General features: G+C 47.4%; 1 protein-coding gene across 4 annotated transcripts in view; it reads right to left on the bottom strand.

Annotated features, from left to right (window-relative positions):
- Positions 1-13,804, bottom strand: part of LOC147422190 (uncharacterized) — a 164,363-nt gene that overhangs the window by 83,766 nt on the left and 66,793 nt on the right. For all 4 annotated transcript variants that reach the window (XM_086503413.1, XM_086503412.1, XM_086503411.1 and 1 more), the window contains 2 exons: positions 11,562-11,671; positions 11,328-11,413 (listed from right to left, as the gene is read on the bottom strand). In XM_086503413.1, coding sequence (XP_086359539.1) covers positions 11,328-11,413; positions 11,562-11,671 — 196 coding nt within the window. The remainder of the gene's footprint in view (positions 1-11,327; positions 11,414-11,561; positions 11,672-13,804) is intronic.

Here is a 13,804-nt window from a genome sequence, read left to right as displayed (position 1 = left end):
TCCATACTGTCCTGACCATATGTGAATGTAGGTGCTGATCTCCTAACCCACTGTGGCATGGTATTCAATACCATGACCTTGGTTTTACCAAGGTTGACACACAAACCACTATCCCCTGCAAAACAATGCAATGCGTCCAAATGTCTCTGCATACCCTCTGGTGAGTTTGATATCAACACGATATCATCAGCATACAATAAAAGAAGGATCCATGTCCCTGCAAGCTGAGCACCTCTATCTCCTCCTCTGTCAATATAATCAGAGACCTCATCAACATACATACCAAATAAAGTAGAGGACAATGGGTATCCCTGTTTCACTCTGATAGCGGAGTGATCTATGTCAGATATCCCCTCTGATGTGCGTACATGACCCATCACTGAACTGTACAATGCCATAACCCCCCATATCAGCTCTGTGGGTACCCCCAATTCCATAAGTCGGCGCATCAATCGGGCCCTCGGTACTGTGTCAAAAGCTTTGCGAAAGTCCACAAAGCTGCAATATATCCGTCTACCATGTGCTCGACCCTCCTCAATGATAGCTCTGAGTGTAAAGACATGATCCAGTGTGGAGAAACCCCTCCTGAAACCAGCCTGCGCAGGTGCCCGTATGCCCATAATCTCTGCCCAACTGCTCAGCCTATGCTCGAGGATGGATGCATACAACCGTGCCAATGTGTGTCCTACCATGATAGTATGGTAATTCCCCGGCACTGTGGGGTCTCCTGTCTTGAAGATAGGTACAATAGTAGATAATCTCCAAGACTCAGGAAAGCCCTCACACATGACACGGTTGAATAACCGTGCAACGCTCAAGCATCTCTGCCAACAAGTCCCCAGCATGTATAATGTGCTCTGCTACCAAACCCACATGATTCTGTGCCCGTTTGGTCTTCATCCTGTCAATGGCCTCCTTTACCATCTCAGTGGTAAAGAAGGTGCTCGTAGCCGGACATGGCTGTGGTGGATCTGGTAGTGGTGGCTATCGAGGTACAGTGTATAAAGATGCTGCATACTGCCCCCATATCTCTGTAGAAGTAATCACTGGTGGGGGAGACTGCTCATGGAATAGATGCCAAGCCTCTCCTGAATCTCTACTAAGGAAGAGCTGATATAAATCTTTCTCCATATGGACCAAGAAAGCTCGCTTCTTCCGTCGCACTGGTCGTCGTGTAGCAATACAAGACTGTCTATAGGTGATCACTCCCAATGCAAGCTCCCGCTGTATCTGAGCTCTCCTCTGTCGACACTCCTCATCATACCAGCTGTTCTGAGGCATGTGCCCAGAACGACGTCTCTAACCAGGCTGAGTGTGTGGGTATGCCTCTGTCGCTGCCCCATGTAATGTCACTGTCAGCATAGATGTGATCTCCTCCACCGTGTATACTGGCTCTGATGTGCATAAAAGCCTACGTATCTCCTCTGCATAGACTGAGTCAGACTCTGGTGTAAAAGTATAGCATGGATGTCTACCACCACGTGAGGCTTGAGATGTATTGTACTCAAAGGAGACTGATAATGTCAAAAGTGCATGATCTACTGCTATCCCAACAGGCATGGACCCCACTGTAAAATCCTGAATGTGAGAGATAAAGCTCGGATATGTCAGAACATAGTCTACAGTATTGGACCCATGTCTGTGTGGAAAACAAGTAAAACCTGTAGACGATGGGAAAGTCGGTAAGCCATTTAGTATGGCTAAACTGTGAGTAGTCGTCATCTCTCTTAGGTATCGCCCATACTCTGTATGCTCTCTGTCGTGTAAGCATCTCTCAAGCCCCATCTCCTCTGGCTCTAGCTCTCTGAGCATCTCCTATGAGGTGTCATAGAAAACAGTCTGTGAACTGCTTGTACGAGCATTGAAATCCCCCAAAAGTATGATGTCTCCATCCATGGAGAACTCCCAAATATCATCATCAAGTACAGAGTAAGGAGACTGTCCTCTGGGTGAAGCATATACTGAAGTGCTGGGAGGAAAATAGCATATGGCGATGGGTGAAGCATATACTGAAGTGCTGGGAGGAAAATAGCATATGCCCTCAGCCTCACCCACAAGTATCTGGCCTGATCATCTCTCCGAACTATGTGCGGTAGTGGCTGGAGCTCCTCTCTGAAAAGAATTGCTACACCTCCTGATCCTCTAGTCCCATGCTCAGATCTGGTGCATGTCTGGCAAGCTGTCTCCCATCTGTATCCTGATATATACGGCATCAACTATCTTGGAGCCTGATGAGTCTCTGAGTAGAAAACAATGTCTCTGTCTCTGAAGCTGTCCTCAAAAGCCCCCACATCAAGTCTATACGAACCATTACAGTTCCAAACCGCCATCCTGAGAGCGGTCCCATAGGTCTCACACCGTCATGTAGAGCGGTGCTCTGTAATCATTACTCGTCCATTTCTGTAGAAGGCTAACTTTCCCTTCTCCCTTGCTGCTATAATCTCTGGCATGACCTCTCTCATATGTGCAAGTTGTGAGAGGGTAAGGTCATCTCCTAAAAAAGATACTTATTTTCTTGAGGGTGGGCCTCTTCTTTAAAAAGTCTTTCTTTTCTTCCATGAAGGGAAAGCGCAAAATGAGAGCCCGTTCTTTTGAACTCTCCCCATTACCTTCATTCTTCTTGCCCACTCTCCAAGTTTGTGTGTGCGAGGGCTTCTCCACCCCCATCATTGACATGAAGCTCTTCACCTCTTGGTCCACCTTATTTGAATCGTTTAGGCCGGTCACTCTCACGTGTAGAGCGCGTACCCTTCTTCGTTGTTCCTCTTCAAGTGTCTTGTTGATGATGTCGGGTGTAGCCAGAATGCCCTCGCCCTTCCCCTTCTTGATAGCTTCAATCCACTTTTCAGCCTCTTCCACCTTTTTTTGCGTTTTGGAGAGAACCTCCATCCATGAGGTCTTCTTTTCTCCTTCCTCCTTTATTTCTTTGACTTGTGCTTGTACACTATTTAGCTTATCTATCATTGATGGCTGAATTTCTCCATCTTCAAGGCGCCTCTCTCTTTGGTTTCGGCGTGTTCCTTCCGAAGGGCTGAGATGCTACCTTTTAGAGCTTGAATTTCAGCCCAGAACTCCTTGCGCTCTAGTTCCCTCGCCTGCTCCTCCCTCTTTTTCCATTCAAGAAGTGAGTTCTTCTCTTTCTTCCACTCATCCATGTGAGCTTTGCATTCTTTCAACTCTCTTTCAATGGCTGTCATCGTCTTGCTTGTGACCATGTAGTGCGCCGCCATCTTTCTTGCCTATTTGTTTCACTTCTTGAGAGAGAGAGAGAGAGAGAGAGAGAGAGAGAGAGAGAGAGAGAAATGAAATGTAATGAAATGTAATATTAACGTCTTCAAAAGGCCAAGATGACCTATGAGACCAAAAGGTTACATGTGGTGAATATAATACCAGCTCTGGGTTCAAAAAGTACAAAGAACTAAAAAGAAAATACTGGGTAGGGGTGGGGTGAAAGATGATACAAAGGAAATACAAAGGGTGAGCTGATACAATGGAGCTTTCTGACAGTCGAGGCATCATATACATATATATCAATATCCAAAAGACTATAGAGATTCAATGTCCTCCAAGGTAGGGACTCCCTTGGGACGGCTCCTATGTTGCGCCAGTATGGTTGGATCCCTGTCGCAATCTGCGTCGATGTCGAGAGGGCCCCCTCATCCGTGGGCGACGGGACCCCCCCAGCTCTATCGCCCGATCAAGCAGTATGCCTCTAGTGTTGTTATGTTGTGGGGGCTGCTCAAACTCCTCTGTCTATTTACTGAAAGAAATATGTAATCTTCCGCTGTTGCTGGATCTCTCTCATTGTGCCCCTCCGCAAGAGGTCCTCTTTGTGTTTGTGAATCTCCAGTAAGTATAATCCGAGGCATCTCCGATCCTGGTCTCATGACTCTAGAAAGTGGCCCAAAACCCTCTCTGAATGGACAGTGAAAGCGGCCTCGTATCTCATAGTATACTGGGTAGTGACATATGTAATGTAGCTCTGTCTCTGGCTCTATCTCGCACACCTGACAAATCGTGGACTCAGCGGGTACTCCTCTAAATCTGTCTGTCTCGATCTCTAGCTGATGTGAGGATGTGCGTATCTGACCAATAGCACATTGTATCCCGTGGGATAGATGAGTATCCATGTATCCTGGTCTGCTGATCAGAAAACCATCCTCCGTGAGTTGGAGAAGATGCTCTCTATAGAAATTCATCTTCGTACCTAGCTCATATGTAGGTTGTATGCATGTCCTCTTCGTATCCAACTGAATCAAGTCGTATCTGATGAGCCTGGTAATCTCTGCCCTAGTGAGGGAGATGGAGAGTGCATCCAGAGAGTACTGAAATGGGGGTAGCCGATCCACACTAAAGCCATGTAACTGAAACCAAGATGCCATCTCTACATACCAACATGATCTATCTCCCTGCAATGCCAGCTGTCGCGAAGACTCTAGTGCTAAAAGAGCATATCTGTCTCTAGGGAGAGCCAAGTGCTATGTATAAATGAAACTGATCGAGTGAGTGCCTCCACTACCAATGGAGGAGCAGCGAGCTCTGCCCTAACAAAGTCATGTGGTATTGAGACCTTGGCCCTAATCATCCAAGAAATCATAGACACCAAGGGCTTCACCATACATCTCCATCCATCAGTACTGCCAGCTTTGCTATGATGATCAACTCAGGGGCCCCATATCTCCACTCCGTACAGCATGGCCGAAGTGACCAGAGTGTCAAAGAGCCACGATGCTGTATAGAGAGGTGTAGCATACTCCCCCCATGTCTCTGTGGAAGTGATGGCTGGCGGTGGAGAGTGCTCATTGAAAAGCCTCCATGCCTCACTAGAGTCCTGACTCATAAACAACTGATACAGATCACGCTCTAATTGAGATAGGTAAGCCCTCTTCTTTCGTCGCACTAGGCGGCGAAAGATAATCCGTGATTGTCTATGTGTAGTAGTATCCATGAGCACCTCTCTTTGTAACCTGATCCTCGTCTCTCTACACTCCTCATCATACCAACTGTTCTGAGGCATGCTCCCAGATCGTCTTCGTGTAGGCTGACTGTGGGGATATGCCTCTGATGATGCATCATGGAGTGTCTCTGTCAAAATCTGGGTGAGCTCATCTAGTGGTTGTCCTAGCTCCTGAGTGCATAGCTGCATGTATATCCCATCAGTGTACACGGGATCCGTCTCCCTCGTGAAGGTATACCGAGTATGTGTGGAGGCCTCTCCCAATGGAGCTGTGTTGGACTGGAACGATAGAGTGAAAGACAAGATAGCATGATCGACTGCTACCCCAACCAGCCTAGTTCCCACCATGAAATCCTGAAAGGAAGGAATGAGTCATGGCGGAGCCATAACATAATCCACTATACTAGAGCCATGCCGATGTGGAAAGCATGTAAAACCACCTGCTGCTTGCAGGGAATCTTTGCAGGCCATTCAAAATGGCCAATCCATGTGCAGTCCCCATATCAATCAAGTATCTGCCATACTCAGTGCGCTCCTCATCCTATGATAATCTAGACAGACCCATTTCTGTAATATCAAGCTCCTGCATCAACTCCTCTGAGGAGTCGTCGAATATTGTTCGGTGATGGGCAGTCCTAGCATTGAAATCCCCCAAGATAGTAATGTCGCAATCTCTGGAAAACTCCCATTTATCATTATCCAAACTAGAGAAGGGGGATTGTCCTCTAGTTGATGCATATACTGAAGTACTAGGAGGGAAACAGCAAATAGCGATGTAGAGATCTGCATGTCTCTGCCTTCAATCTCACCCACATGTACCTAGCATGCTCATCCCTCCGAGCTATATGTATCAGAGACTGTAGCTCCTCCCTGAATAAGACTGCCACTCCTCCTGAACCTTGTCCTCTATGCTCTGATCGAGTCTCCTGTCGACACAGCATGGCGGAGTTCCCCGCTCAGATGCACTAACCCCAAAGACGAGCGTCCCTTTTGGTATTCCTTTATTATTGCTCACAGAAATGTACAATTTCCGAGGGTCCTCTCCTCTCAGACTCTACATCTAGATGCTTTGCAAAGTGAGGTCCACTCGGCCATCTCTCTTCCAATAGGGCATGCCACATCATCACTTTGTGACATTTCTCCCTCTTGAAAGAATTGTAATCACCCTCAATTATGCCTGCAAAAATAGCCAAAGGACAAAAACTTTCTTCAGTATATACTGACTCTAAGTACTCATGCAACAAACTCCACCAATCCAGCACTGCGCGATGGACCAAGGGTGGGAGTGGTTAATAAGTCTGAGGCAAGGACATGGAGACTCTATGTCGAACAAAATCTTGACTGCTTTGTCGGATTCTCCTCGAGAATCTATGTGTGTTGCAAAAGGGATCGGATCCTCCATAGAAGAAGAAACTTTCTGAGCTCTGATACGATTGTTACAGACTATAGCAACTCATCATGGAGCAGCACCATCTCACAGGCAACAAGGGTGAGGAGGAAAAGTTAGAGAAAGTTGAAGAGGAAGTGGAAGAGGAGGCTCAAACGAGGCAGCATAGGAGCAGTTTAAGACTCAGCATACTACACCTCTTGATGTGGAGCAGGCTCAAGAAGCCACGGTCAACATGCTCATGCATCATCTTCTCATCTATTCTAGAATCTAAGGATCCTCGTTATGCTAAGTATATACACATAAAGCTGATGAACACAACCATCAGACGCTAGAAAGGAGTGGTGAAGCCTCGGGTTAAGGCCAAGGCTAGGGTGAAGGCAACCAAGTCTTCTACCAACAAGAAGGGATCCAACTCTGCACAATAGTAACATATGCCACTCTACCCAGGATTTTTAGGCAAGAACTCAAGACTTTTTCAGAGATGGCGGCCAAGTATCAATGTTGGAAGCCTAAAGATAGAATCTGAGACTTCTGGAACCAGTATGCTTGGCATATGGTAGGGATATATGGCATGGTACCAGGCATGCAATGATTCCCTTCTGGATTCCACTGGATTGGAATCAATGGTATGTATCGTTGGGTTATGCCACCACCTTTTGCACTACTTTCGGTCATGAGAGCTGTAATCGGGCTACAGTGTCACGTGCACTAGACTGACAGTTACAGTTGGTTTGGGGTTCGCAGATGGGCACTTGACTGATGAACCAAGGTTGTCGGTAGTCTAGTAGACCATGGCGCTTGGCATGACACCAAGGAGTGGTAGCCGAATGGACATTGTGGCTAGCCTTTTGCTTCCCATTACGGTCTGATATGTTTAGTCGTGACTCGTCTCTCAAAGATATTTCTTAGTAGTCTTGGTTGTTCCCCACAGTTGTATGTATGGTCAGTTTTGTACGAGTCTTGGATATGAGTCTTTGTTCAGGGTCTGGTCATACACACAGCACTCTCCTTGCTCTGTTTGAGCCTTGACACCCACATTGTACCTTGAGAGCACCTGGTCTAGAGCCAGCTTGTAGCTAATACATTGAGAGTAGTTGGGCTCATTCTGAATTTGCATGGCAAAAGGCCATACCTCCTCCTAGTTAGATATTGGCTTTTTGACATGCTTTGACTATACCATCTTAGTGGTAGCTAGTTACATACGTGTATTTAATTCTAGTACATTCCTTTGTTCAATGACGTTTCAATTATGCTAATATGTCTTTCAGTTGTATTGATGTGTACCATGGAGTGAGATTTCTATATATACTCTACTTAGGAGCACCCAAATTGAAGAGCAAGAAATAGTTTTCCTACTATAGGTGCTCTCATTTTTGGCAAGCCCGGTGGCACCTCAAATGAAGTCTCACTCTACATTGCTCATTCAAGCTAGTGGCAAGCTAAAGGAGTTCATTAATTAGGCTAGCTCCCTAGTCCTAGGTCAGCTAGTCCGAGATCAACTAGTCCACGCTGGTCTAGCAAGGTCTAGCAGGTTTAGCAGGGTCTAGCACGGTCCAGCAGGTCAACTGGGGTCTAGGCTCTAGCAGACATCCTCCCCAAGAATGCCCCCTAAAGCTTATCGACACTTCTAGGAGAAAGGTGGGCATCAGGACAAGGAATGCTACTACCTCAAGGGGCTTCGACATCCGCAACAAAGCGTTGCTCATAATCTTCAACAAGGATTTTTAGCTCCTGTATCAAATGTATATATCTAAATGCATCTCAAGATAAGCCCAATTTCACCTTCAAAGGAACATACAAGGTACATGATTTCTCCCTATGGTCACCCAAGGCACATGCTGCCTTTGTTGATGACGACTCCTATGCAAGCTCTGCAAGGTACTTTTACCATGCTAATACACCTTTGGCACCTCACAGCTTCTACATTGCTGTTGCATCCGTTGACCACTAGGCCCTGAACCTGCTACCCCTAACCCAGATGCTTCCCCTGACCCGGATGCAGCAACCATGTCTACCACATGAAGGCTTTGGGGTTTAGCGAGCCCATGAAGGATCACAGAGGAGCAAAGAAGTCACCTTTGCATCAATTAGCCTCAAATGACACCTCTCCTTGAGCTAAAACTTCTTCCAAAGCCAAAGCACTCCCCGCGTCCAAAGACTCACCCTTCGAGGAACTTCCCCTTGGTTGGGGGCAAGAAGCATATGCTGACTTTCCCATCGATCAGACACTAGCTCATAATGTTTCTATGCTCCAAGAGGTTGCTTCTTCTTAGGCTACGGATACACATCCAACAGTCACACCTTCAAACCCAGGCAAGGTGGTCAACCTAGGCGCCATAAACACCCCTAGGCCTATTCTCCTAGCAGGTTGGTCGTAGGACCATCAACAACCAAGTAGTCTCTTTTATGCAATCCTTCAAAGATGTGTTTGCTTGGACTTACCATGATCTCGAAGGCACATCCCCTGGGCTAGGAGTCCACACTATACCTCTCGTCAATGGAGCTAAACAAGTCTAAGCTGAATCAAAAGTATGCAGTCGGGATAAAACAAGAGTTGGAAATGAAATGATATATTAACGTCTTCAAAAGGACAAAATGACCTATGAGACCATCAGATACAAAGTGGTGAATCTAATACAATGTCTGAAATACAAGTACAAAAAGGACTGAATGTAAAGATGAAAACTGAAAATGAAGTGTGAAATGTGAAATGTGAAAATGTAGAATAGGCCCTCAATGACAATCTGGGTGTCGTGCTAGAATGCCTCTGATCCTCTGCTGGAGTCTCCGACGATGGAGTGTGCTCCTATGTCTCGGTCGTGGTTGTCTCGATCTCCCGAGCTCATTCGCCTTGTCAATGAGGGTGCCTCTAGTATGAATGCGGGTACAACCCTGTGCTGGTGGTTGGTCTCCTGGCTCCCTCGATCCAAAGAAGTCTGTGATCTGTCTCTGTGACTGTCGTACTCCATGTCTCCTCAGCAGACTATCTCTATGTTGGTGTAGCTCAAGTAGATATAAGCCAAGGCATCTCTGATCCTGATACCTCATGACTCTATCTAGGGGTCCAAAACCCTCCCTGAATAAGCAATGGAAGCGCCCTCATATCTCATAATACACATGCAAAATGCAGGCATCATCATTCCTGGGGAGCATTGTGAGTGGATATCCCCAATGGTGATAGATAAAGATGCAGCCTGGTGGTGAGTCCAAGAGATACACAAGCAATACAAGCATGCCCTAGACCAAGGTGCAACAATAGTAGTAGTGAATACTCTTAACACCCCCTCTTAGCATTGATGCTAAACAAAACGCCAGAAGCCGAAGCTGTAAGGGCTAAAAATGAAGATGTGTGCAGTAATGTCCAATAATGGACTATGATCTCTAGGATTAGAAACATGGGTCAGGGAACGGGGATAGAAAATGGGGTCAGGGCTGAGACAGAAAAAGTTAGGGAAAGGGTCGGTGCACGGAGCGGCAACAATGAAAACCAACTTTTTTTTTTAATTTGTTGAGCTACACATATATCACATAGAGGAGGTTTGAGCGATGGGCATTGACACTTGAAGGCTTTAAGCTCTTGGGTCAAGCGCTCCCCTTTTGTAGGCTATGGGGAGGTGCCAAGGGTCAATGGACCCCAAAACTCCCCCTACATTATGGTGGAAATAGTCCCCGAAGGGCTATTTCCAAACCTGGACCGTTTGAAATGGTCAATGACCGTTGGTGGCTGTCCCTGTTGCCGTTCCATACCGTTATCCCGTTAGGAACGCCGTCCCTGGGAGATCCAGCTGCAGTCCCAACTGCCAAGCTGTCTGTCGTCAGTTCTGGGTCATCCCCCTCCCCGTATGTCTTCCCCCGACCTTGGGTTTCCGTCCTGAGTTCCCGTGTGACTCTGACTTACTAGATTATTATCTTACATGCATGGCTTGTGGAAGCTTTCGGGTCATTATTACGCTAGATTGGACCTCGAACCATCTATTGCTAGCCATGGGAAAGATTCTAGATGCTGGTATGGATAGATGTCAGCTTGGTTTCAACTGCATGACTTTACTATGGACAACTTCCTACAATTTCAAATACTCCTTGAATGCACCTTCGATCACAGTTAAACATTTATTAATAGTATTATCAGACAAGGTTTCGTGAAGATAGATATAGAGAGGACATGGGTGACTCCTCAATAGTTGAGAAAAAAACGCTTTTTACAAAAAAACTTTTCTTTGCATTACTGATGATGGCTTTATTTACGGCCGAGATACACGGATTCACGGCCCTTGCTCAGGCTTGATGTGTCATAGGACAGCTTTGCACCTCCTCCCATCAGCTACAGGTAGAGAAATGTAGATATACTTTGGTGCCTCAGATGCAGCGGATATGCCAGTTATGCGACTTAGAACGGGGTGGGGCATTACATATGTGGGTGCCCGGTATGTCAGAATAATTTGGCATGGCAGATTGCTCCCATTTGATACTCATTAGATGTATCATCGCTCACATTGAGCCGTTCATAGATCAGCCAGCCCCTTCGATAAAATATCACATAAATTAACAGTGGTACGACATTGCTTAGCATGAACAGATTGCCCCCGTTTCAATACTCTTTAGAATTGCATCGCTCACCTTGAGCCGTTCAGAGATCAGCCAGCCCCTAGATAGAACATCACAGGTTGGTAATAGTAAGGCATGGCTCCCTGCAATGCAAGAGCTCAGGATGAAGCTGGGTTCCTATCCAAAGCATCTTCTGTACACTGCAGATAATGGGTTTATTGTTTGTCCGAGTATTCAAATACCCACCACATGGGTGCTATGAACCAGATGCACACCTCCTCACATTCATGACATCAATGCATCCTAGACCACATACATTCTGAAACCATTTGCATGTTTCTAGAATGTTTCTCATCACTAAGGGAAATATAAATATAAAAAATTTTAACAAATTCTGTTTTTAGAGAAACGACTCTTTCTATGAGCACTACTGACCTGGTGGAAAGGCTGAATAAAGCCTGCACTCCTCATGTACTTGGTCAGCAAGAGATGCTCTCTGTGTTGCTAGAGTTTCGAATAACCTAACATCAATTTTGTAATGTGCACAAAAGGACAAGATAAAAGCTACAAGGACTAATTGTTTAAATAAGAGCAAACTATAATCAAATTAAGTTTATGTCCAGAAGAAAGGCCAGTGACAAAAGCGAAGGCACGTTTGGAGAAAAATACCATTCAATGTCATGTAGTTCTCTTTGAAACTGACTACGCTCAAGGTTTAGCAAAGCAGACAACCTCTCCACTTCGTTGAGGTTTGCTGATTCTCTGATTTTGCAGCTTTCCTATTGCACCTATACTGTGAGTACGTTGTAAAAAGGGTGTCTATTGAAAAGCACATACTCTAAACATTGATTCAGGCAACCACAACAGTCCTGTGCAGAATGAGAAAACAGGTGGTTTGGACTTTCATACAGAAGCAAAAATTGGAGAGTTTGCATTTTGTAATGTATTGAATGGAGTGAATATAAGATACTCACTTGAAACAAATCTGTTAATGTAAGCATGCACACATACAATGTCCAGAAAATAATAACTTGTGCCAGAGAAAAAGTTCAACATAGTCACATGGAATGTAAAATGGGAGCAGGGAATGAGGACAGGCCTGAATTCCCATGATTGCAGGGAATTTCCATTCTTGTGACTATTTAGTGATGGACTACCACACTAAAAACAAGCTAATGGAAGGATGGTGTGTTTATGAAGGACTCGCTGCTCGCACGCCTCACGCCTCACGCCCCCCCCCCCCCCCCCCTTTTTCCATGCACGCACCTGCAACATCCCCCCTCTCGCCATCGCTCACACCTCCCCCCTCCTCCGTTGCGCTGCATGCTGCCAGCTGCCTTGCCTGAGTGCGATACAGCCAGCCAGCGTGCTGCCCCCTCGCCCCAGCCTTTCCCCTCGCGCTCTCCCGTGCTCCTCCACCCCCGCTTCCATTTGCTCGCTACCATCCCCCTGAAGGCACCTCTCGACTTGCTCCGAAGAGATTGACCTCCTGACATTGCTTGTTAGGATTTCCCCAGAGGGCCGTCTTCTTCCATCTCGCATTCCATCACAGCAGCAGACATAGATGGAGGCTCATGCTCCACCCCAGAGGGACTCTCAAGAAGCCCCCTCGCCCGGCCCTGCAGAGCCCACCATCCGACTTGCTCTTTCGCCGACAAAGCAAGCGAGCCTCGCAGCAGAGGTGGAGCGCCTCCAGGTGACCCTCTGTCATCTGCAAGATCATCGGCACCCCCCCTAGCAGAGGAGAGAAGCGTGATCTTCTCCAGGCCTGCCTTTTAGCAGAGGTGGGCAAGATACTTGACGTTCAGCTTCTCGGGCGAGGCTATTACCAGATAGAGTTTGAGACTCCCGAGATGGCGTCCAATGTCATTGTGATGAGCCCCCTGGCCATTCGAGCAGTTGGAGCTCATATTCGACAGTGGCACCATGGTTTCGACCCACCTACTGACGTGCTTGTTGAGAAGGCATGCGTTCCCATCTCAGTCTGCTTCCCCGGCCTGAGGGAGAGGAGTACCTTCCGCTACTATCCAGGATAGGCTCAGAGATTGGGATTGTTCTAGAGACACCTCGCATGGCAGCCTCCGTAGCTTCCAAGGCAGCTGGCATTCCCACAGTACGTGTTCTAGTTTCGGACACCCACACCCTCTCAAAGGTCATTCTATTACCTAGGGTGAGTGGTGGTTGGCTCCGCCAGAGCGTGTAGTATTTAGGCCTCCCGAATCAGTGTTTCATTTGTCGTCAGATGGGCCATCTTGCAAAGGCCTATCCATGAAGGAGGCCTCGACCTTCACCTCAGGCTCAGCCCCAGCCTCCTAGGGCTGGCCAACAGCAGCAGACAGAGTCACAGGAAACTCAGGCAGACTCACCCTCCGAGCCTGAAGTTCAGGCAGAGGAGGGCTGGCAGCAAGTTCGTGGTCGATGTCGACAGGGGCCACCACGCCAACCTGACCCATCGGGTGGTCGTCAGGCTCCAAGCCAGCAGCAGTGGGTTCCCACACGGAACCGTTTCGACCCTCTTCAGCAGGACGAGGTCCTAGCTCCACCCTCCTCTTCAGTCTCACCTTCGACAGCCCCTGCTCCCTCCTCCCCCCAAGTTTTTCTCTACCCGTCCCCCTCCGCCTCCTCCCCCCTCTCCACCTCGGCCCTCTCCTCTTGCCGCTTCGCGCCCCCCTACTCCTCCTCCAACCAGTCCCCTTGCTTCCACATCTCCTCCAATTCCTTCCCCGCAGCCGACTCATGGGGTAGGACCTTCCTTGGCTGCTAGGAGATCTCTTGGCAGTGCTTTTGTCACGAGTCACTTAGCGAGGGAGGGACAGTCCTTCTTCCGTACCCCCCTTTTGGTGCAGACTTCTCCCTTTCCAGCAATTCCTCATGGATTGACGTGCTTCGACATTTGCCGCAGGTTGGATTTC

This window comes from Adiantum capillus-veneris, chromosome 27, assembly GCF_014529385.1.
Source record: "Adiantum capillus-veneris isolate H3 chromosome 27, ASM1452938v2, whole genome shotgun sequence".
Lineage (NCBI taxonomy): Eukaryota > Viridiplantae > Streptophyta > Polypodiopsida > Polypodiales > Pteridaceae > Adiantum > Adiantum capillus-veneris.
Note: the sequence above shows the minus strand (reverse complement) of the source record. Positions and strands in the feature narration are given on the sequence as shown.